This window comes from Xenopus laevis, chromosome 6L (assembly GCF_017654675.1).
Source record: "Xenopus laevis strain J_2021 chromosome 6L, Xenopus_laevis_v10.1, whole genome shotgun sequence".
Lineage (NCBI taxonomy): Eukaryota > Metazoa > Chordata > Amphibia > Anura > Pipidae > Xenopus > Xenopus laevis.
In genome coordinates this window covers 57,928,388-57,951,249 of record NC_054381.1, presented here as the reverse complement: position 1 = coordinate 57,951,249, position 22,862 = coordinate 57,928,388, and the positions used below count along the sequence as shown (strand labels likewise).

Sequence of the window (22,862 nt, the reverse complement as noted above, 5' to 3'; positions counted from 1 at the left end):
ATTTTTGCGCCCAGGGGGTTTCCTTCTCCTTTAAAGGGCATATTTATCAAGGGTCAAATTACAAATTTGAAAAACTTCGAAATTTAAATTCAAAAAGATCAACTGAAATTAAAGGACCAGTAACATCAAATTTTTTTTCAAAAATTCGTTAGTACATAACGAAAAAATAACACCAACACAAATTAAAATTTAAAATAGCAAAGCCTTTATTAAGAAATAACTTACAGATACTCCACTTCCTGTCCTCTTCAGAAACGGCGAAAAGGCGACCATCCTTCCTGCAGCGTTCGATTTGTCCTCCCTGGCAGCGTGTGAAGTGAGGTGAAGAGAGTTGATGCTGCGGATCAAGACCCTGCGGGACCGACACATGAAGACCTTTCTGCTGTGACACGACTGGGAACTTGTAGAGGAGACGCGCGTAGAGCCAGTGGAAGTGTTTTTGTAGCGGCGGTGAACCTGCAGCCCCGTGTGACTGGGGAGGAGTCGATACGAGATGTAACTCGACGAATGGGATGACAGTAGCTCCACTGCGGCCGAGGAACCAGCTGGTCCGATGTGTGGCAGTTACTCGGGCGGTTACCATGACTACGAAGGCTCCGGCAGCAGCAGATTCCGCTTATCCACCCGCTCTGACCTGCCGCCCGGCACTTACTCCACCTCCGCCTCCATCGCCTCCTCACAAGCCCCGGGCAAAGGCTCCGCCACGGTCAGCCGCAACCTCAACCGCTTCTCGGCCTTCGTGAAGAGCGGCGGGGAGGCGACGGGGTTCGTGCGTGATGGGGACAAGCTGTGTCTGGTGCAGGGGCTGGACGGGCCTGAGTGGCAGGAGAATCCCTACCCGTTCCGCTGTGACATAGACGAGCCCACGAAGCAGACCAAGTTCAAGGGCATAAAGAGTTACATCTCGTAGCGCGTCTCCTCTACAAGTTCCCAGTCGTGTCACAGCAGAAAGGTCTTCATGTGTCGGTCCCGCAGGGTCTTAATCCGCAGCTTCAACTCTCTTCACCTCACTTCACACACTGTCAAGGAGGACAAATCGAGCGCTGCAGGAAGGATGGTCGCCTTTTCGCCGTTTCTGAAGAGGACAGGAAGTGGAGTATCTGTAAGTTATTTCTTAATAAAGGCTTTGCTATTTTAAATTTTAATTTGTGTTGGTGTTATTTTTTCGTTATGTACTAACGAATTTTTGAAAAAAAAAATTTGATGTTACTGGTCCTTTAAGTCTGAGGTTTTTTTTTTTGCCAAATAGGTCCATTTATGATTGAATAGGTCCGTAATTGGCCAAATTGTACGTATCAAAGTAATATTCCCTAGTCGTAGTACACAAAGGGGCAGATTTATCAAAGGTCGAGGTGAATTTTTGAATGAAAAGAATCCAAATTTCGAGCTATTTTTTGTGTACTTAGACTAGGGAATAGTCCAAATTCTATTTGAATTTGAAAAAAAAATTAGAATATCAAAATTTATCGTGTACCATCTCTTTAAAAATTCAACTTTGACCATTTGCCATCTAAAACCTGCCGAATTGCTGTTTTAGCCTATGGGGGACCTCCTAGAACCTATTTGGAGTCAATTGGTGGACTTTGAAAAATGAAGGGTTTTTTGGGAAAACTTTAAATCGAATTCGATCGAATGCGCTATTCCTTCAATTGGTATGCTTCGAATTTGCCCGAATACGCACCTGTTCGATCGAAAACTGACCTATTTGACCAAAAAAAAAACTTTGGCTTCATTTCGGTTGGTCTTTTTGAATTCGAATTTTGAAACTTTTTCAATTCGAAATTCGACCCTTGATAAATATGCCCCAAAAATAGCTGAAAATTCAAATTTTTCAAATTCGAAAATTCACCTCAACCTTTTATAATCTGGCCCTAAAAGTTACCTATAGGTCATGTTGATCATTTTTTGCCGAGAGGTTTGTTTTTGCAAGTAACTGTTAGTTGACGTTTCTAAACCTGTTTTGCCAACTTGACTGTCCCATCTCAGCAGTTTCTAATGCTAATGGACTCCTGCTGCACAAATATGGCAGCCCACTCATACAGGAACATGGGACATCAGACAGGTAATGTAAAAGCATTGTGCAAATACTTTAAGGCAAAGTTGCTTTCAAGGGCAATATTATGATAGATGTAAAAAAGAGTTTAATTTCTGGTGTCAGTATCTCTTTAAGTTTGATGGTGAATTGTGCTTAGAACTGTTTCTTCGGAGTTTCCCATGATATGGATTGTTCCATTTCAGCTGACACGTCTATAAGTTATTGACCCCAGGAGGCAATAGTAATAGACAAGGTGGAGACCAGCCAACCTTAAACTATGGCTGCCTAGGCAAGACTAAAACCACAAGATGAGCCAGTGAAAGACTTGTATTACCCTAATACATAAAATATAAAAAGGTAGGTTCTGTTTTGTGGCTCATAGTCACACAGCAAAAGGGCAGCACTCCGTGTTTGAGTAAAATTGCCTTTATTTCCACAAGCAGGGCAACATATGTAGCAACGTTTCGAGCCTAGCACGGCTCTTTGTCAAGCTAACATATCACTTTACAACATTTCCTTTATATAGCATGTTATCACAGCACCACCTGGTGGATTTGTTACATAATATTTAAACTTTCAATTAGACAAAAATGTTTCACTTATCTGACAATGTTTCATTTAGAAGTCCAGTAGCAACAAATTATCAATAGTATATCCCCAGTGTGGCTGTGAATAAGGAAAATATTAAAAACGTTATAAAACCACAATAAATTATCTAAAAACAGCAGTTAGATCATATTCCATATTTAATCCATTTGGAGTTAAAGTGTCTAGTTTACGGATCCACCAGGCCTCTCTATACAGGAGTTTCTTGACCCTGTTGCCACCCCTTCTTATCTTAGGAACAGCATCTAGGATCTGAAACTTCAACTGTTGTACTGAATGTCCTGCCTCCACGAAATGTTTAGACACTGGCTGGTCCAATCTTCTACATCTTATGGCTGATTTATGTTCCCTGATCCTGTCTCTGGCCATACGTGACGTTTGTCCCACGTAGACTAAGCCACACGGGCATTTTATAGCATACACCACAAAAGTGGTTGTACATGAATAATGGCCAGAGACAGGAACAGGTATCCCACTTCTAGGATGATAAATCACCTCCCCTTTCTGTATGTTATTACAGCAATTACATGAACAACATGCAAAAGTCCCCTTTTTCACTGGACGCAGCACTGTCTGTTTTTCCTCATTTCCTCCACCTATATCTGCTCTCACTAACATGGAGCCAATTGTACGAGATTTTTTGTATGACATAACTGGTGGATTCTGGAAAGCTGGAACCTCTCCAAGGCCAACCTTTACAATGTCCCAATGTTTTCTGATAATTTTACTGATGTTCTCACTCAGTGTATTATATGTTGAAATAAAAGGGATTCTACAGTTGTTATCTCGCACTTTTTTTGTCAAGAATTTCTCTCTCTCCACTTTCTCCACCTCCATTCTTTGTTTCTGTATTATTGTCCTAGGGTAATTTCTAGCGACAAATTTATCCGCCATCTCATCCATTCTTATTTGGGAGGTATCATTATCAGATACAATCCTCTTTATCCGAGTAAATTGAGATTTAGGTAGTGATCTTTTTATTTGGGGAGGATGGAAGGAGAGAAAGTGGAGTAGAGTATTCCTGTCTGTCTCTTTCGTGAACAAATCCGTGTGGAGCCTGTTTCCAGCCACATACACTGTTGTATCCAAAAAAGCAATTTTTTTAGGATCAATATGTACTGTAAATTTGATATGCGCACATGCTGAATTTATTTCCTCAAAGAACTGTTCAAAGGACATACGTGGCCCCTCCCATACCAAAAAAATGTCATCTATATAGCGAAGCCATTTAATGCAATGTCTCACATATAGCTGATTATCATAAATGAACTTTTCTTCAAATTTTCCCATAAAAATATTGGCATAGGAGGGCGCCACGTTTGAACCCATCGCCGTGCCCTTCAATTGTAAGTAGAAATCATTCATAAACAAGAAGTAGTGACCCCTGTGTTTTATATACTGCCCAAAATCCACAAAGATATAAGACAGCCCCCTGGGAGACCCATAGTGGCAGGGATTGACTCTATTTTTACCCCTCTAGCAAGATTTGTTGATACCATTATAAGATCTTATGTGACCTCACAGCCTTCTTATGTACAGGACACTGGAGATTTTCTTAATAAACTGGGAGGAATAGCTTTACCTGAAAAAGAGATTTGGCTCATTACAATGGATGTGGAGAGTCTCTACACCTCCATCCCACATGATGGGGGTGTGGAGGCAGTCCAACTCTATTTGGAAGAGGATGAGACCCTGGATGGGGCACAAAAGAGATTTACATTGAGCTGTTTGGAAATTGTACTCAGGTGGAACTACTTCTTGTTTATGAATGATTTCTACTTACAATTGAAGGGCACGGCGATGGGTTCAAACGTGGCGCCCTCCTATGCCAATATTTTTATGGGAAAATTTGAAGAAAAGTTCATTTATGATAATCAGCTATATGTGAGACATTGCATTAAATGGCTTCGCTATATAGATGACATTTTTTTGGTATGGGAGGGGCCACGTATGTCCTTTGAACAGTTCTTTGAGGAAATAAATTCAGCATGTGCGCATATCAAATTTACAGTACATATTGATCCTAAAAAAATTGCTTTTTTGGATACAACAGTGTATGTGGCTGGAAACAGGCTCCACACGGATTTGTTCACGAAAGAGACAGACAGGAATACTCTACTCCACTTTCTCTCCTTCCATCCTCCCCAAATAAAAAGATCACTACCTAAATCTCAATTTACTCGGATAAAGAGGATTGTATCTGATAATGATACCTCCCAAATAAGAATGGATGAGATGGCGGATAAATTTGTCGCTAGAAATTACCCTAGGACAATAATACAGAAACAAAGAATGGAGGTGGAGAAAGTGGAGAGAGAGAAATTCTTGACAAAAAAAGTGCGAGATAACAACTGTAGAATCCCTTTTATTTCAACATATAATACACTGAGTGAGAACATCAGTAAAATTATCAGAAAACATTGGGACATTGTAAAGGTTGGCCTTGGAGAGGTTCCAGCTTTCCAGAATCCACCAGTTATGTCATACAAAAAATCTCGTACAATTGGCTCCATGTTAGTGAGAGCAGATATAGGTGGAGGAAATGAGGAAAAACAGACAGTGCTGCGTCCAGTGAAAAAGGGGACTTTTGCATGTTGTTCATGTAATTGCTGTAATAACATACAGAAAGGGGAGGTGATTTATCATCCTAGAAGTGGGATACCTGTTCCTGTCTCTGGCCATTATTCATGTACAACCACTTTTGTGGTGTATGCTATAAAATGCCCGTGTGGCTTAGTCTACGTGGGACAAACGTCACGTATGGCCAGAGACAGGATCAGGGAACATAAATCAGCCATAAGATGTAGAAGATTGGACCAGCCAGTGTCTAAACATTTCGTGGAGGCAGGACATTCAGTACAACAGTTGAAGTTTCAGATCCTAGATGCTGTTCCTAAGATAAGAAGGGGTGGCAACAGGGTCAAGAAACTCCTGTATAGAGAGGCCTGGTGGATCCGTAAACTAGACACTTTAACTCCAAATGGATTAAATATGGAATATGATCTAACTGCTGTTTTTAGATAATTTATTGTGGTTTTATAACGTTTTTAATATTTTCCTTATTCACAGCCACACTGGGGATATACTATTGATAATTTGTTGCTACTGGACTTCTAAATGAAACATTGTCAGATAAGTGAAACATTTTTGTCTAATTGAAAGTTTAAATATTATGTAACAAATCCACCAGGTGGTGCTGTGATAACATGCTATATAAAGGAAATGTTGTAAAGTGATATGTTAGCTTGACAAAGAGCCGTGCTAGGCTCGAAACGTTGCTACATATGTTGCCCTGCTTGTGGAAATAAAGGCAATTTTACTCAAACACGGAGTGCTGCCCTTTTGCTGTGTGACTAGTGGTTCCAGTGTGGAGGGACACTGTGGGACGTGCACCCGGAATAAAGGAGATTGGAAAACAAGTGAGTGCCCCTCTAACTCTACCTCTATAATCTGTTTTGTGGCTCATAAACTATACTTTCATGTTTTCAGGTCTTAGACTAGAGTTACCAAGAGCAATTGCAGTAGATTGTACTCTTTAGCCTCAATTCTTGTATGTTTATTTTACCTTAAGAATTTGCTTCACCCCATTTCATCCCCATAACAGGTATCTTCTTTCAGCTCTATTTTCCATGCATACCACAATCCTGTGCTGGGCAATGCCGGCCAAGCACCCCAGGCAACCCACCCGGCCAGGTCCGGACTGAGAATTAAAATAGGCCCTGGTATTTCAGGTACACAGAGGCCCAATCAGCCCACACAGAGGCCCAAACAGCCCCCACCAGCCCACTGAATACTGATTTCTATGGGACCTTACAGCAGCCCCTCTGGCATTTATCAGAACCCACAGATTGCCAGTCCGGCCATGTTGCGCCCGACCCGGTGAGGCCGTGCGCTAACAAGGAAATGCGTGCGCATGTGCAAACTTATAGTAATGCGAATACAATGCAGCAATAATATGTGAAGATTCATTCTGTGACATACATCTCTATTCCCGAAATACCTCGTTTCTTTCATACCATCCAGCATTCTGCATTTTGGAAAATGTCTGTGAGCGTTTCACCACAAAGTAGATGAGATAACCACTCCCACACAAACAGCATGTTATCATAACATTGGCTATGACCCGAAGGAATCTAGTTAGATGGATGTTTTCATCTTTGTTGCTTTCTTCCTCATCTACAATAGATTCCTGAAAGACAGAACCAAAACTAAAATAAAATTTTTCAACCAATATAAAGCCCTTTATATCTTTTAGCAAGTAGTACTGGAAATTAGTTTTCTCCATATCTACTGTATATATTCTAACATAATATTAAAGACAACATTTTCCAAGTCAGGTAAAACTCCGATATTTTTAAGGGCTTACATTAAAGGGTGAAGGTAAAGTTTTTTGTTATGAATAGAGATCAAGGATATTTTCCTTTCCTTTTTTTATAGGAAGAACCATGGTAGCTTAGAGGAGCGCTGCTTCTCTAACAAGGTAGGGAGATATAGATATACTATTGCAGAGCTGAAAATGCCTTAACCACAATGTTATTTCACCTTGCCTCCAAAGTATTTTGACAAAATGACAACAATAAGTAGATTTTTGTTGCGGTTTTATGATTTATTTTGGCTAACTGAAACGTGGCAGTTTTGCTCATCGCTGGTACATCATTTATACAATGTTGAAAACTCAACTGAAAACAGTGTAACATCAGTTCACATCTATTGTGTTCTATTGTTGTACCCTGCACGTTTATGTACCTTAAAGATTGTAGTTATTGATGCAAATTTGTTGTCCGCAGTTTCCGGGTTTCCAATCAAATAGTCCCAACTTGTGAACATTTTAAAGCTGAAATTGAAATTTCCATCATCCCCATCACTTGTGTTTTCATTGGCATTGCTTGCCATGCTGAGATAAAATTATGAAAACAAGTTACAATATAAAACATTATCTTGTACACCTGCCACCCAATGCTTGACCCAAAAATCAATCCTAATAAATAAAAGTAACCTGCCACCCAGATATAAAAAGTCCTTTTCAAATAAACATAAAACCCAAATTATTTTTTTTATTTAGGCATTCATGCCTGTTATAAACCTAAACATTTAAAAATCTCAGTTGTAAATCATATATTGCTTTTCCTGCTTCTATGTCTCAGGCATAGCAATTACTTTCACTCTTCACTCTGCTCTTCATAGATATCACTGCCCTCCTGACATCCCCCTCTCAGCTCACTGCCTATCATTGTGTAGCCTGTGCATGGGCATCAGGTCCCTCATTCTGGCTCATACACAAGATTTTTGGTTTAAAGCAGTGTTCACAACATAGTGCCAGCCTGCTTGCTATGAAAGTGAATTCCAAGACTAACGGAAAGAAGATTTCAATGATTAATAGTGTAAGTTAATACAGATGTAGACATGGATCTAGAATTATTTCTTGGGGTGACAGGTCCCCTTTAAGTAGTTAGCACTTCATTAAAGTACTTTATTTGTACTAGTATCCTATATTTTGAACATCTGCATATTACAGAGCTTGTTCAAGGGTCCCTGCAGCAATCACGTTTACAATCTTCTTCTGCTGATTTATAGCACATGCTCTGAACTAATGTCAGTTATCTGAGCTTTAGGTCACAATATACAGTATAAATGTAATCATCTAATCAAATCTAATAATCATTTAAAAAGCCCAAATAAAGGGCCATTTAGTAATAAACTCAGATTCACATTGCATGGCAGCCAGGTCTGGGAGTCAAAATAGGCCATGGCATTCCAATACACAGATTCCCAAATAGTCCTCCACCAGACCACAAAATAGTGACTGTCTATGGGACCTTACAGCAGCCCCCCTGGCATTTGTCAGAACCAACAGATTGCCAGTCCGAGCCTGATGGCAGCAAAGAAACCTGTGTATTCATCTCTACTGTGCTTGCATCAATAACAAAATCTGTTGGTGCTCCCCTTCCAGTAGCATAACTACATAGGAAGCAGACCCCATGGTCACAGGGGACCATGCTTCCTCTATACAAGTAAAAACTACCTCTTCCCCAGCGACTTTTCCCCAGGGGTCAGGGAGTGAACCGGCAGGAGGCAGGGAGTGGGCAGACCACTACCCCTTTTAGCTCTGCCGCCAGATTTAACAGCAAGTATCTGAGCAAGGGTAATCTTTTTTTTTTTTTACAACAATTTATTTCTAACATATAGGTAACCTTGGCCTCTAAAAGCTGTTTCTCTAGGCAAGGGTCCACAGGTGTCTAGATGATATATATATACGGCCCTGCCTTAGCACTCTCATTTTTCTGCACATGTTCTGTTTTTGATAACTCCTAAGCTGAGCTTCTAAACAGCAGCCTAGAGAACAATGCTACTGTGCTGAAAATGGTCTATGAAGATCAAAGATGTGATTTGCTGTGGGTAACTTTGAAAGCATGGATTATTCATTACTATTACAGAGCGAATGAACCACTGGGCTGGTATATAAAAATTACAGCATTTTTAGCCATATGGCTTTACTTATCCTTTAAAAGATATGAAATATTACTTACGTTCTAATGACAACCATCAGGCTGTATCCAAACACACCCACGCCCACCATAAAATATGACAATGGCAGCCTGAATTTTAACCAGCCGATTGTGCGCTGGTTGTTGTAATAGCCATAAAACAGGACAGAATATTTGGCATAACCCTGGAAAACAAGATGTTGTACACTTGAGATTAAAATAGTTCATTGGAACTTTGCTTTTAAAGCAACATTTGTGCTTGAATGTCCTTCAAGTAACTGATGAAACTGTAGAAGCACTGCACAGTGCTTAGTGTATTTAGCAACTCTTTTACAGAACCCCAGCTACAGAATGGTTTCATCATAAAACTACGAAACAGATTTACAAAACGTAATTTGCGGCATCAGTTACTTCAGTAGTTCTACTTTAGTAATGTTTCTGAAATAACACTTGTTTCTTAAATGTGATGTAAATCACCTGCATTAGTGCAGAATAAACCACTATAAACGAATGTATCAGTACAGAACTACAATTATGTACCTCAAAATCCCAAAGCACTGAGAAATCCATGGCTGTTTCCTCTTCATTCCTAGGCACAGTCTTTCGTGGCAAACTTCCATATGGCAAGCCCATTAATATCTGCTTTGGACAAACAGAAATGCTTTAAAATGGCAGAACTTTTTGGGATTGTTTTTATTTCAGATGTGTGACAACTGGCAAATGCTTTGTGCATGATCCTTCTTGGTTGACTCAAAATGTTGCCTACCCTTACCCACCGCCAGCATTCCAACTAATGTTATGTTCATTGTAACTAAAGGGGAAGTAAAGTCTAAAAAGGAATAAGGCTAGAAATGCTGTATTTTGTATACTAAACATAAACATGAACTTACTGCACCACAAGCAAAATCAAACAAGTGATTTATGCTTTCAAAGTTGGCCACAGGGGGTGTTAAACATCTTTGCAAGACCAAGACTGTGCACATGCTCAGTGTGGTCTGGGCTGCTTAGGGATCATCATAAGTGATCAAAAGAGCACAAGTCAAATAATATCTGCCTGAAGCCAATACAGCCAGACCAATAATCAGAATATGGATCCTGTGTTGTCATGTAATCTAATGTGGATTTTATAGTTTTGTATTGTTTAATACAAACTTTCCCCAACTCTGCAGAACTAGTGGCTACAGCAAAATAATCCTCCAAATAGAATCCCAGTGTATCTGTTTAAATCTGGCTCCATGATCTTTCTCTGCAGCTGGAGTTGGAAACAGTAAAGGGGATGTAAAGGTAAAAATAAAATCCAATATCTCTACACAGTCACCAACTGCTCTACAGGAAAAAAAAACAAAGCTGCTTGAGTTCTGCATGGCTGTGAAGTAAGGCAGGGGCTCCCCCTACTTTTCACAAGTATGATTGTTTCCCTGCCCAGCAGTTAGGGACCGTCTGACAATCCCTATCCACAGCAGTAAAAGAAGGGAGAATTTCACTGCATACAGTCACGTTTCTTTTAAAAACGGTACACATTTTTTAATTAAAGTATATTGGAGATAGGTTTCTTTTTCATTAAAGAAATTAAAAATTGGATTTTATTTTTTGCCTTTACATGCCCTTTAACAATCAGTGGTGTGCATACCAGTTTCCCTTCTAATTTCCCTTCTATTTTTTCTCTATGTGCACTCTTTTAAAATTTAAAATGATCTCTCTCTTTTTTTTTTTTTTGCTTTAACCTGGTGCTTCAAATCAGAAAAAATGTTCTTACCTCTGGTATTACAACAAGTCCAAAGATTAAGCCAAACAGCACCAGATTCACCCCGTACATCCATCTCAAGAAAATAAAGTATGAGGCAACGGATGACCCAAAATGACCTTCAAAAGGGAAAATGTTGACAACAAGAGAACAAATTTGTAGGCATTTACATACTTAAGGTTAGTAGAACAAAGCACAAAGATGAAATAGAAATTCACTCAATGAACAGTGATTCACTGGCGAGTTTATCAATATTTTATGGAACACAGGAAGATTCCCAGCATTTTTCTGTCTGTGCATTTTCCAGCCTGGAAGTAAAACATCGGGAATTGTATGTATCCCCCCCTGCACCCTTCTGTTCCATTTGCAGATCAGGTTGCATTTGCAGCAGTGACTATTTCTGAGTTAAAGGGGTTGTTCACCTTTAAATGAGACAATTTGCAACAGATTTTTATTAGCTTTTTATTCAGCAGCTTTCATGTTTGCAATTTCAGTAATCTAGTAGCTAGGGTCCAAATTACCCTAGCAATCAAGCACTGATTTGAATAAGAGACTGGAATATGAATAGGATAGGGCCTGAATAGAAAGATGAGTAATACAAATTAGCAATAACAACACAATTGCAGTCTTACAGATCATAAAAGTGAAGCACCCATTTAAAGATATTTCCTGACCTGCAAATGCACCTGATGTGTCATGCCAAATAAAACACAGGTGGCAAAACACTGGAAATCTCCCTATGGGCATTATCCTGGCACCAGTTTACTTTGGCTAGGCTTTCATGGCACAATATTATGAACTGCAAAGCTGGAAATGGAAAACTAAGAAAATGCCTTTAGTTTTCTTTTCTGAAGCAAGTCTATTTTTTCTTCACAAATATATTATATTGCTTTTGATAAGCTACTTTAATTCAAACTGCCATTTCCTGTCATTTACTGCATCGCTGCTTTCTACATTTTTAATCATTTTACATAAGCATTTTCGCATTACTAGCAAATATATTTTTACTGTTTTAAAGGAAAAGGAAAGCAATTTTCTACTTGGGGGTGCCAAAAGTTATGCACCCCCAGTTGATTGTATTTACTTACCTGGCACCCCCGGGCCAGTGCACAGGATAAGCACTCACCATCCGTGAATAGTCTTGTTAGGTGCATGTCCCAGGCAGCCACTCGCAGCCGAAATTAAGGAACACTTTTCAAATAGACAGCACCAGACCAATAGAAATTTTTCTTAAAAAGCCTTTTATTTGGAGGGCTTTATTCAGACGCAATACAGCAAAGTTTCAGGCTTACATTAGCCTTTCCTCAAGCTTGAGCCAAGCTTTAATAAAAAAGTTGGCTATTTTGTTTCGGCTACTGCGCATACATCTGCCCCAGGAATTTTGAAGAAGAAAGAAGCAGGAATGCTTGCTGGAATAACTCCGGCTGGTACAGTTTTCTCCTGGTAGGAGCACCGGCCCGGGTTGTGAGGTAAGTAGATACAATCACTTGGGGTTGCATAACTTTTTTTGTCACCCCCACCCAGGGGACAGGGCTGTGATGTCAAGGGGCAGTGCCGTGACATAGAGGGACGGGCCACATCATAGATTGGAGGCAATTGGAGGCAAAACTAGTCTATTGGGTTAATTTAATGTTTAAATGATTTTTAAGTAGACTTTTAAAGTATGGAGATCTAAATTACGGAAAGATCCCTTATCAGGTCCCAAGCATTTTGCATAACAGGTCCAATACCTATAGTGGAAAGGAGCTTCTCTAAGGTAGGGCTACGTATATGCTAATGCAGAGTTAAAAACTTAACTGCAATGTAATTTTGCCTGCCTATTAATACCAATGCATTTTAGCAAAATGTAAATGTAAAATGCAACAGACAAAGGCTCAGTTTGCCTCATAACTAATGAGTTTAGCTCATAACTAATGATGTATAAGGTTAGGGTAGTCTAACCTCATATGCTGCATATACAATATCATTTGATTGCCTCATTCCTTCAATTCTTTAGACATTATAAGGTAATGTTATAAAATATTTAGACTTTTCACCAGGTCTAGTGAGCCATTGCAAGAGGATGTTTACTTTGAAACAGATGACCAGTTAGTTTTACCTGCTGATATGTTGTTTTCAGTTACTGGGCCTGGTACAAACATTCTAACACAGCACCTTTAATATATTAATAATGCAGGTATGGGATCCATTATTTGGAAATCTATCCAGAAATTTCCATATGATGGGAAGCCCATCATTCATAGGCTCCATTTTAATCAAATAATTCAAAACTTTGAAAAAGATTTTCTTTTTTTCTGTACAGGTATGGGATCCATTATCCAGGAAGCTCAGACTTACGGAAATACTCCATTTTATCCAAATGAATTATCCTAATTAATTTTAAAATTAATTTCCTTTTTCTCTGTAATAATAAAACAGTACCTCGTACTTTATCCCAACTAAGATATAATTAATTCTTATTGGAAGCAAAGCCAGCCCATTGGATTTATTTAATGTTTAAATGATTTTCTCTAGACTTAAGGAAATATCTGTTATCTGGAATACCCCAGGTCCAGAGCATTCTGGATAACAGGTCCCATACTTGTAATAATAAAACAGTACCTTGCAGTTGATCTCAACTAAAATATAATTAATCCTTATTGGAGGCAAAACAATCCTATTGTGATCATTTAATATTGAAATCATTTGTAAACATAATGTATGGAGATCCAAATTACAGAAAGACCCCTTATCCTGACAACCCCACGTCCCAAGCATTCTGTATAACCGGTCCCATACCTGTACTTCATTTCAATTGTGAAAGTTGCATAGACATCATCATACTGTACTGTACATGCCACTTACTTTCGATTTCTTTGATTTTCATCTCCCATGGTATACAGGCTGTTTTAAAATTTTCAAAATCCCTTTTAAACTTGATCCATTTCTTAAAAACAAGATGTGTTAAAAATAAATATATCTGACAATATTATTCCATCAAATAACTTGAATATGAAATTGAACATGAATAGAAACCTACATTTTTATACCCTATCTTCAAACTTGCAAAACACGTACAATTTTTCTTGCATGGTGGTTGCAATTTTTAACAAGAAAAGTAGCAGTACCTATGGTGCTTTCTGAAAAAGCCTGCCTTACAGGCTAGAGATCTACCCTATCAACACTTCTGTCATGTCATCTGACAATCAATCCTTGTCACCTGATCAGTGAAAACTGGAAATACGGCCCTAAAAGTTATAAAATCTGTTATCTGAAAACCTGTTATCCAGAAAGCTCATTGTTACGGCAAGTATGAAGAGAAGCTCGTAAACTGCCAAAATCTACCCCTTAGGTGAAATAGGAGAGCCCTACCAACCCCGGTCTTCACCTACGCCCTTTTGGGGACTGAAACTTTTTGCTGCGGAGCGAGCAGGGATCCTACGCACAGTTAAGGTAGATCAGAAGCGCAGTACCAAAAGGATAAGGCAAGAACAAAGTCTTAGTTAGGCGTGGGTCAAATTCAGAAATCAGGAGTCAAAAACCAGGTACGAAGTCACTGCCCTTGTGCGCTTCCGGACGAAGTTCCGTTATCTGGAAAACCCAAGGTTCTGAGCATTCTGTATAACAGATCCCATACCTTTACCAGGAGTGTCTTTTTCCACCCCTGGTAACTTGCAGGGCACTGCCACTTGAGTTTCTCAACTTGCCTCATTGGCGCAACTCCCCCATTAACTGGACATTTCTTTGTAGTTTCTTTGAATGGGAGCAACAGTACTGGTTTATCTATAAATATATATTAAAATAGGTTGACAACACTCCATAAATCCATCTCTTTTTTAGGGTAAGTAAGAAGATGAAATTTGATTACAAAAGCATATGCATTAGACTTTTGCATTATAAATACATAAGTCTACCTTAGGATGGGCGAATTTGACCTGCTTCGTTTCGGCAAAAATTCGCCTCAGGCGAAATGTCTCCGACGCCCATTACAGTTTTTTTTTTCTTTTCACGCACAACGCCATACAAGTCTATGGGCGTCATTTCCACGGCGAAAAAATTCGCCCATCCCTATGTCACTGAACACTGGAAGCCTACTGAGCAAATTTGCCTTGCTGCTATTATACTGTCAGGGTGATAGCACAAAGGGAGACAAATCCCCTGAAAATCTTTTAGCATTGGTGTCAGTGTGACTCTCCAGAGGTAAAACATATGAATCACATAACTACTAGAAAATGCAGGAGTAGACAATTTTCAGCAGTTACTGTGATTCATATGTTTTAATGCAGGCGATTCACACAAGGCATTTTCAGATTTGTTATCTGTGGGTAGTGCTTATTTCTCTTGGGTGCCAAATCTCCTTGTCTGCCATACGTTTAATATTTATTCTTTTGCATTAAATGGGTCACCAGCATTGAAGAAGTCTTATCAGACTATAACCCTTTCTCAATGTTGCTGGACTAAAGCAACCATGCATTACAGGGAATATAAAACATTCCTAGAAGTGTCGTTAACCCATAATTGGTCAACATATTTCAATTTTAAGAGGATACTGACAGTAACAAATTCTTCTCCCATGTGATTAACTATATGTTTCTTTACAAAAAAAAGACAGGGCTTGTTGATGACAGCAGTGGTAAGATATAAACCCCATTATATGTAAGGTACTTTTGTTCTGGGTGAACAAGGGACAAAAACTTTTCTGCATTGTTATTTGAGTAAAGATGGTACTCATGCCACAAGTACACACAGAGCAGAAAGTAATCAATGACCCAATGTCCTGTAGTTGTAATTTCATGCCATTACTGCTCTTACAGTACTAGACTGTAAAGCTGACTGACATTAACAACTAACAGAAGTAAATAAAAGAAGAAAATTGATTTGCTCAGAAGTCAAACAGAAATCTATGGCACAATTTTTATGAGTGTAACAATTTATTATTTAAAACTGCATAATTAATAACATTGAATATTGCAAAGTTGTCTGAAATGGTACCAATTTATAGTTATGATGTAGATCATAGCAAAATATTTAGAGATTTAAAGCATGCACAAATGTGCCGTGAACATACATGAGTTTGGATTGGTACCATGTCATTTGTCAGTGAAAATCTTTTAAAAAGCCACATTTTTTCATGGTTGGCATTAAAATAAGATATCTAGTGTACTGAAAAAGAACATATAGCAAAAGTCACTAACAGAGTGAAGCAAAGCAAAATGGGTTGCTTATAATAAACATTTGTGGATATATTGTTATCTGTTCGATCTTGTGAACATATTGGTTTTACGTTTGTCTAAGATTTGTTTCTAACTACATAGAAAATATGGCATGTTTTTAAAGGAATTGTTCAGTGTAAAAATAAAAACTGGGTACATAGATAGCCTGTGCATAATAGAAAATGTTTTCAATATAGTTAGTTAACCAAAAATGTTATGTATAAAGGCTGGAGTGACTGGATGTCTAACATAATTGCCATAACCCAACCTCATGCTTTGCAGCTCACAAGTCAATAACCAAACAATGAATTTAGGGGGTGGGCATATAAATCATAACTGTTTGCTTTTGAATTTGACCTGCATGCTAGGGATCAATTGCAAACTCACTAAACAGTTATGTCCCATCAGGTCACTGACTAACTCAAATGTAAGAGATGTAAAGTAGGAATGTTGTTCTAGCTATTATGTTATTCATCTGTGTACTCCATCCTTTAAATATTAAATTTTTGGCTAACTAACTATATAAGAAATTTTATAAGAAACATTTTTTTATTTTGCACAGTCTATCTATTTATCCAGTTTTTTTTTGCACTGAACTGTTCCTTTTAAAGAGAAACAAACCCTTAATTATAAAAAAAAAACCCTACCCCCCTACCCTCCATCCTCCCCCTGGGCAAATGCCCCTATGTCTTTACTTACCCCTCCATGCAGATTCTGTCCAGCGGAGTTCAAGGCAGCCATTTTCTTCACTTCGGTAATCTTTGGAATGAGACCGACAAAGCAGCGCATGGGCAGTTGGAGCAATTTACTGTTTTGCGCCAACTGCACATGTGCCGAAACTCATGATAATTGTGGAATCGTCAGTCTCATTCTGAAGATTACCGAATCAGCTGAAGATTATGCCTGTAAACTCCACTGAATAGGATCTGCACGGAGGGGTAAGTAAAGAGTTAGGGGCATTTGCCCATGGGGGCAGATAGGCTGGGGGCGGAGGAAGGGGGTCTATGTAGGGTAGAGGGTAGGGTTTTTTCTTATTAAGGGTTTGTTTCTCCTTTAAAGTCGCCCAAATTGGTCTGTATTCCATCTGATCATTAGACCTTGTACAGAACATGGGACATAACTTCATTTCTGGTCCTGGAAAACTTATATATGAGGCTACTACTTGATCAAAACCTGAAATTTCTCAGTCCATTTGGAATTTGAAGAGTAGCAACTGCGCAATATATATATGTTTAGCAGAGCAAAATGGAAAATATTTTGAATGCAATTTTATTGCTTGTTTTAGTTTTTTATTACGATGATTTGTATTTCCTTATACAGATGCCTTCTCATTCTAAAGATTAATGCTATAGACTTGGTTACTTCCACAGTTTTCACTTCCATTAAGCCTGTGTGAATTGGCTGAAAAGGAATAAATTACACTACAGGGTATACTACTAAAAATAAATAATGAGTTCACTGGCTGCATAGATATTGACTTCCCTTTCAAATGTATGTTAGGCAGTGATTAAATACCAATCAACCATTAAAGTTTTGTTAATTTATTACAGTATTGACTGCATATAACTTATAATGTAATCTCCATAATACTTCAGCGCCTATAGTTCATGCTTTGAATACAAAATATAGATCAGTTACATTCTATTTAATGTTATTTTCAGCTGAGAAACAAAATCCAACTTCCTATGTATTGCTATTTATATTTCACATATGAAATACCTGGATTTTAGAGCATAGTCATGTCCCAATTGCAGCCAATGTCTGCTGGCACATTCAGCTACAAGTCTATCACAAATCTTTTATCCAAAAAGGTCCAAATTACTGGAAAGCCATCTCCTATAGAGTCCATTTTAAACAAATACTGCTAATTTTTAAATATGGTTTTTCTAAGTAACTAGGCTGCATGAATCCATATTGGTGGGAAAACAATTCTATCAGATTAATTTAATTTGAATTGATCTTTTATCAGAATTAAGGTGTGGTGACCCAAATTATGGAAAGATCCCTATACCCATGCATAGTAAATATTTATTTTCAACACAGTCAAAGGCGCTTCAAAAACCTAGTCACTGTTGACTTGACCTCTACATTAGCAATAATACTAATAATACTAATATTTTACTGCATATAATAGATATTTGGATTTTTTTCCAAATCTGTTGTGATAAATGAACAGATTTGGGGGTCAAACTGTAGGTGACCATTGCCAAAATGATGACAGAATATATAAATACAACACCTGTATACTGGAAAGAGACACAGTACACAGAAGAGTTCACACACAGGCATACATGAGAATGCAAACAACATAATTGCTAAAGAAAAAATAACTAAATATAAATGGATATATAATGGATTCTTCATGAATTTGTATCAGATCTTTGCTTTAGTTTTCTAACTCTTATGTGACTGTTGAAATCTAATTGCTCATAGACAAACTGTCAGCCAGCACTCCCCACTTTAATTCTTATATAGAACGACCAGGTGCACGTCAAATTGTGTCCACCTCCACCAACTTCAGTAATCCAAAAATCGAAGAAGACAGCACGAGTCTTGAAGATTATTTAAAAAAAGCCTTTATTGTTACTGCATGGCTTAATCATCTGAACAAATGCAACAAATGCATTTGTTCAGATGATAAAGCCACGAAGTAACAATAAAGGCTTTTTTAAATAATCATCAAGACTGGTGCTGTCTTCTTCGATTTTTGAAATCTAATTGCCGATTGGTTGCTATAGTGTTTTCCTCCAATTTTTACACAGCATTATAAATAGGCCCATATTGTGCAGAATGCACTGTATGGGACTTACTAGTTGCTTTTATATGGTCTTCATTTGTATTAACATAGTAGGTCTAATTGGATAAGTAGTTTGGTATTTTTAAAGATTTGTAGCGATGAAGGCAAATTCTTAACAGTATTTGTGCCAGCAAGAATAAATGACTCCCTTTGGAGAGCTCTGTTTTGAGCTTTATGCCATGGCTGAAGATGTTATACTCTAACATTATATCTATAAGGTTTGCAAATGATCCAAGAAGACAATGAGGTCAGAAACCTTCCAATGTCTTTCTAGTCACGAATACTAGATATCCTTGTACAATGCAGAATATTTTTTTACCTTTTGAAACCCATATAAATAAATATTTACAGCACACTTGAATGTTTATTGTGGGGACAAATGAAAATGTGTTTAACTGATACAGTATATTTACTGTTTAGAGAGATTAAGCCTTGTGAAATCTTATTATTGAAAATACGCTCTACTTACCTTCAACATCATTACTTTATAAGCATAGAATTTTTTCCCTTTCCCCTTTCCCAAAGCCCCTTCAAATTTCTCCACAAACTTCTGGGCATCCCTAGAAAATAAAAAAAAATTCATTGGTGACAAGTATTCCTATTGTCAGTAGGAATATTATTAGTAAAAGCTTTGCTACGTTTCTAAAGTATTTTGTGTATTACTGCTGCTCAGTTTCAAATTTATATACCCTTATCCAAAAACCCTTTATTTAGAAAACTATGAATTACGGGATACCATCTCCCATAGAACCCAAGTTAAGTAAAACATTCTTATATCTAGAAAGTATTTCTCTTTTCTCTGTAATAATAAAACTGCATCTTGATCCTAACTAAGCTCAATAAATCTATTTTGGTTTCAAAATAACACTGTAGGATTTATTTAATATTTAAATGATACTTTATCTAGAAAGCCCCAGGTCCCAAGCATTCTGGATCATAGATTCTATGCAAGTACAATTCGAATCTGTTTCTAAATGCAAGAACTTCATATGATGAATGGTCAAAATTTAGAATTCAGCAGCTGTTAAAAACCATCAATAGACCCCCACAAAATCCACAAATATAAACATTATCAATTATTAATATCATCATTGTTTATTTATACAAAGCCAGAAAATTACACAGCACTTTACTTATAATTTAATTACAAACCAGGGTATTAATAAATCAGCAAACAAAGGTAACAGAATAAAACAAAAATGATTACAGTTGTCTTTTTTTATTTTCTTCCCTTTATATTTTACCTTCCATTAACTTGTTTTTCCTCTTTCTTAACCAGAATCCTTTACTCTCCCGTGTACTTTCTACCTTGCTTGTTACCTTAAAGGGCGGGTCACCTTTAAGTTAACATCTAGCTAGTGATGGGCGAATTTATTCGCCAGGCGCGAATTCGCGGCGAATTTGCACGATTCGCCGCCAGCGAATAAATTCGCGAAACGCCCGCGAAAATTCGCGGAAAAAATTCGCCGGTGTCAAAATTTTTTTCCCGAAAAAACGGACGCCGGCGTCAAAAACGGGCGCCGGCGTCACAAACGAGACGCCGGCGCAGTTTCGCGAATTTTTCACCGTTTTGCGAATTTCGCGAATTTTTCGGCAAAGCGAAACGGCACAAATTCACCCATCACTACATCTAGCATGTTATAGAATGGCTAATTCTAATCAACTCTTCATTGTCCTTAAATTAAATTCAGACTCTTTCCAGCTTTCAAATGGGGGGCACTAACCCATTTAAAAACAAGTGCTCTGGAAGGCTACTCGTCTTTCTATTCAGACTCCCTTCTATTCATATTCCAATCTCTTATTCAATATATCAGTTCATGGTTGCTAGGATAATTGAAAAAAATTAATTAATAAGAGACCCGGGACCCTGGTTATGGGATATGTAACAATTCACTTATGTATACCCCCTTTAGACCTATAAAACACAGTATCAAACAGGCAGGTAACTACAGAAGAAGTAGATCCTGCGGCTTTAGGGGGGCCCAAGAGGTACAGTATAAAGGAACCCCATGAGGCAATACATAATGAGTAATTTTAATGTATAGGTAACAACCTCTGGATATTTTGGGAGCCCTACCATGCTGTGGGGCCCATTAACATCTAGTCACGTCACTGGTATCAAAATGAGTTATCATGAGATCATTCTAGCCATACCGATGGCCCTAGCCAGGGTTATAACAGTAGATGACTAGGACCTGCTGTGGTTCAGACTGTTACAATTTCAGTATATGTTAGAGGATGTGGGTGCTTAAAAGATTTGCTGTGAGGCCCAAACTTTTTATGTCACACGTTTAGAGATCCACTATACTGGGAATGAAAAGCCTTCAAAAATGGTTCTTCAGATGTGGTTCCAAAGATGACTCATTGTAAGTCTGGAGGTTGTACTAAATATGCCCACTCCAAAAACGGTGTTTCTTTACAATAGCACTGATCTTTTATTGTATCTTTATTGTTCTTCTTCTCTTTTCCTACAGATTCTCAAAGCATGATATCCACACATGTATATCTAAGAATTATTTCTTTTATCGCCAGTAAATTAGTTCATAAAGTCAAAAAGTTATTGGGTCCCCCAGTGAAATTCTCAAGGAATGGTAATAAACTTAGCAAAACCTTGGCTATGGAAGCAAGACACGGGGTTATTTATCAAAGGTCGAATTTTAGAGTATTGTGAATTTTTTTAAACTCTAATAAATTTGATCTTATTCACAATTCAAATGGTATGAAAAAATGTGAACATCTAAAATTCTATCAAATACTCCTGACCCAAAAACTCAAATCGAATTTGAATCAACTTTTGTGCTTCAAATTTATTTTGATCCATGTCAAATTTTTTTTGACATGCAACATTTTTTTTCTCTCATTGGAGTGTCAATTTTGAAGCAAAACTTGGCAAAAATTTGGCTCATCTCTACTATTGACATCTTCAAATAGTTCAAGTGACCTCTGCCATTGACTTCTACATGAACTCAGCAGGTTTTAGGTGGAGAATAGTCAAATTAGAACTGTTTCCAGGGTCGAGGTGTGATAAAACTCATATTAAAATTCAAATTTGAGTTGGTGGTTTTACATTTTTTTGACCAAAAACAATATTTGAAAATTCGAATTCACCATTCAAAGCTTAGTAAATCTGTCCCAAATGTGTTTCTAATATTATTATCAACAGGTCCAAAAGTTTACAAAATAGATCTACAAAGTAAATAGTGTGTGTTAGTTATGGCATATATAACCTTAATATACCATTTTATAAACTCAAAAATGAATCTAGCTCTTGGATTAACCTTGTCTAGAATGTTTGCATGTGTGCCAATGACCTTGTATCTTATCATTAGAAAAGAACTTGGTTATCCATCTAACTCTTTATTAAAACTATCTGTTGTATCTGCTAGTAGAATTGCTTCAGAGATAGATTTCCACAACTTCACCATATAAAAGACTTTTTCTCATTCACACGTGAAACATTGTACATTCAAGGGGACACTTTTGGTACACAATGATCCAGAGATTTTATTGTCTGATGCTGTTACATACTGCACTAATAACCTATTACATAACAATCTTTACAACATTATGGCCATTATAGGTGTCTCCATGACTACACTAATTATAAAACATATACAACAACAATATATAGTAATTCACTCACTTCTCCAGTTTTTTAAATCATACTGCTAGAGCTTGGGGATTTAAGACAAACTAAACATTTTACAAATACACAATTAATATCTATACGTGTGTGTATATCTATCATCAAACTCCCATGCTCGATTTGACCTTATTTATTGATAGAATAACCTAAATTAATCGGATTTTGGAAAAATTTGATAAAAGCAAGCAAAAGCCGGAATCAATCAAATGTTTTGGCCATTTTAGCCCAACGCTTTTTTCGACTATTTGCCTGAAAACCCCTGAAAGATTTGGCTTTTTAATCTAAAGCCGCTGAAAACCATGATAACTAGGTAGGTGCCTCTCCCATTGACTTATACAGGACCTCGACAAGTCTAAG

The 22,862-nt window shown here is 37.7% G+C and overlaps 1 protein-coding gene across 1 annotated transcript in view; it reads right to left on the bottom strand.

Annotated features, from left to right (window-relative positions):
* Positions 1 to 22,862, bottom strand: part of LOC108718502 (transmembrane channel-like protein 2) — a 60,693-nt gene that overhangs the window by 20,749 nt on the left and 17,082 nt on the right. The window contains exons 5-11 of the mRNA XM_018266836.2: positions 19,329 to 19,419; positions 13,715 to 13,796; positions 10,883 to 10,989; positions 9,667 to 9,765; positions 9,169 to 9,311; positions 7,388 to 7,535; positions 6,642 to 6,830 (exon numbers count right to left, since the gene is read on the bottom strand). Of these exons, the coding sequence (XP_018122325.1) occupies positions 6,642 to 6,830; positions 7,388 to 7,535; positions 9,169 to 9,311; positions 9,667 to 9,765; positions 10,883 to 10,989; positions 13,715 to 13,796; positions 19,329 to 19,419 (859 nt within the window). The remainder of the gene's footprint in view (positions 1 to 6,641; positions 6,831 to 7,387; positions 7,536 to 9,168; positions 9,312 to 9,666; positions 9,766 to 10,882; positions 10,990 to 13,714; positions 13,797 to 19,328; positions 19,420 to 22,862) is intronic.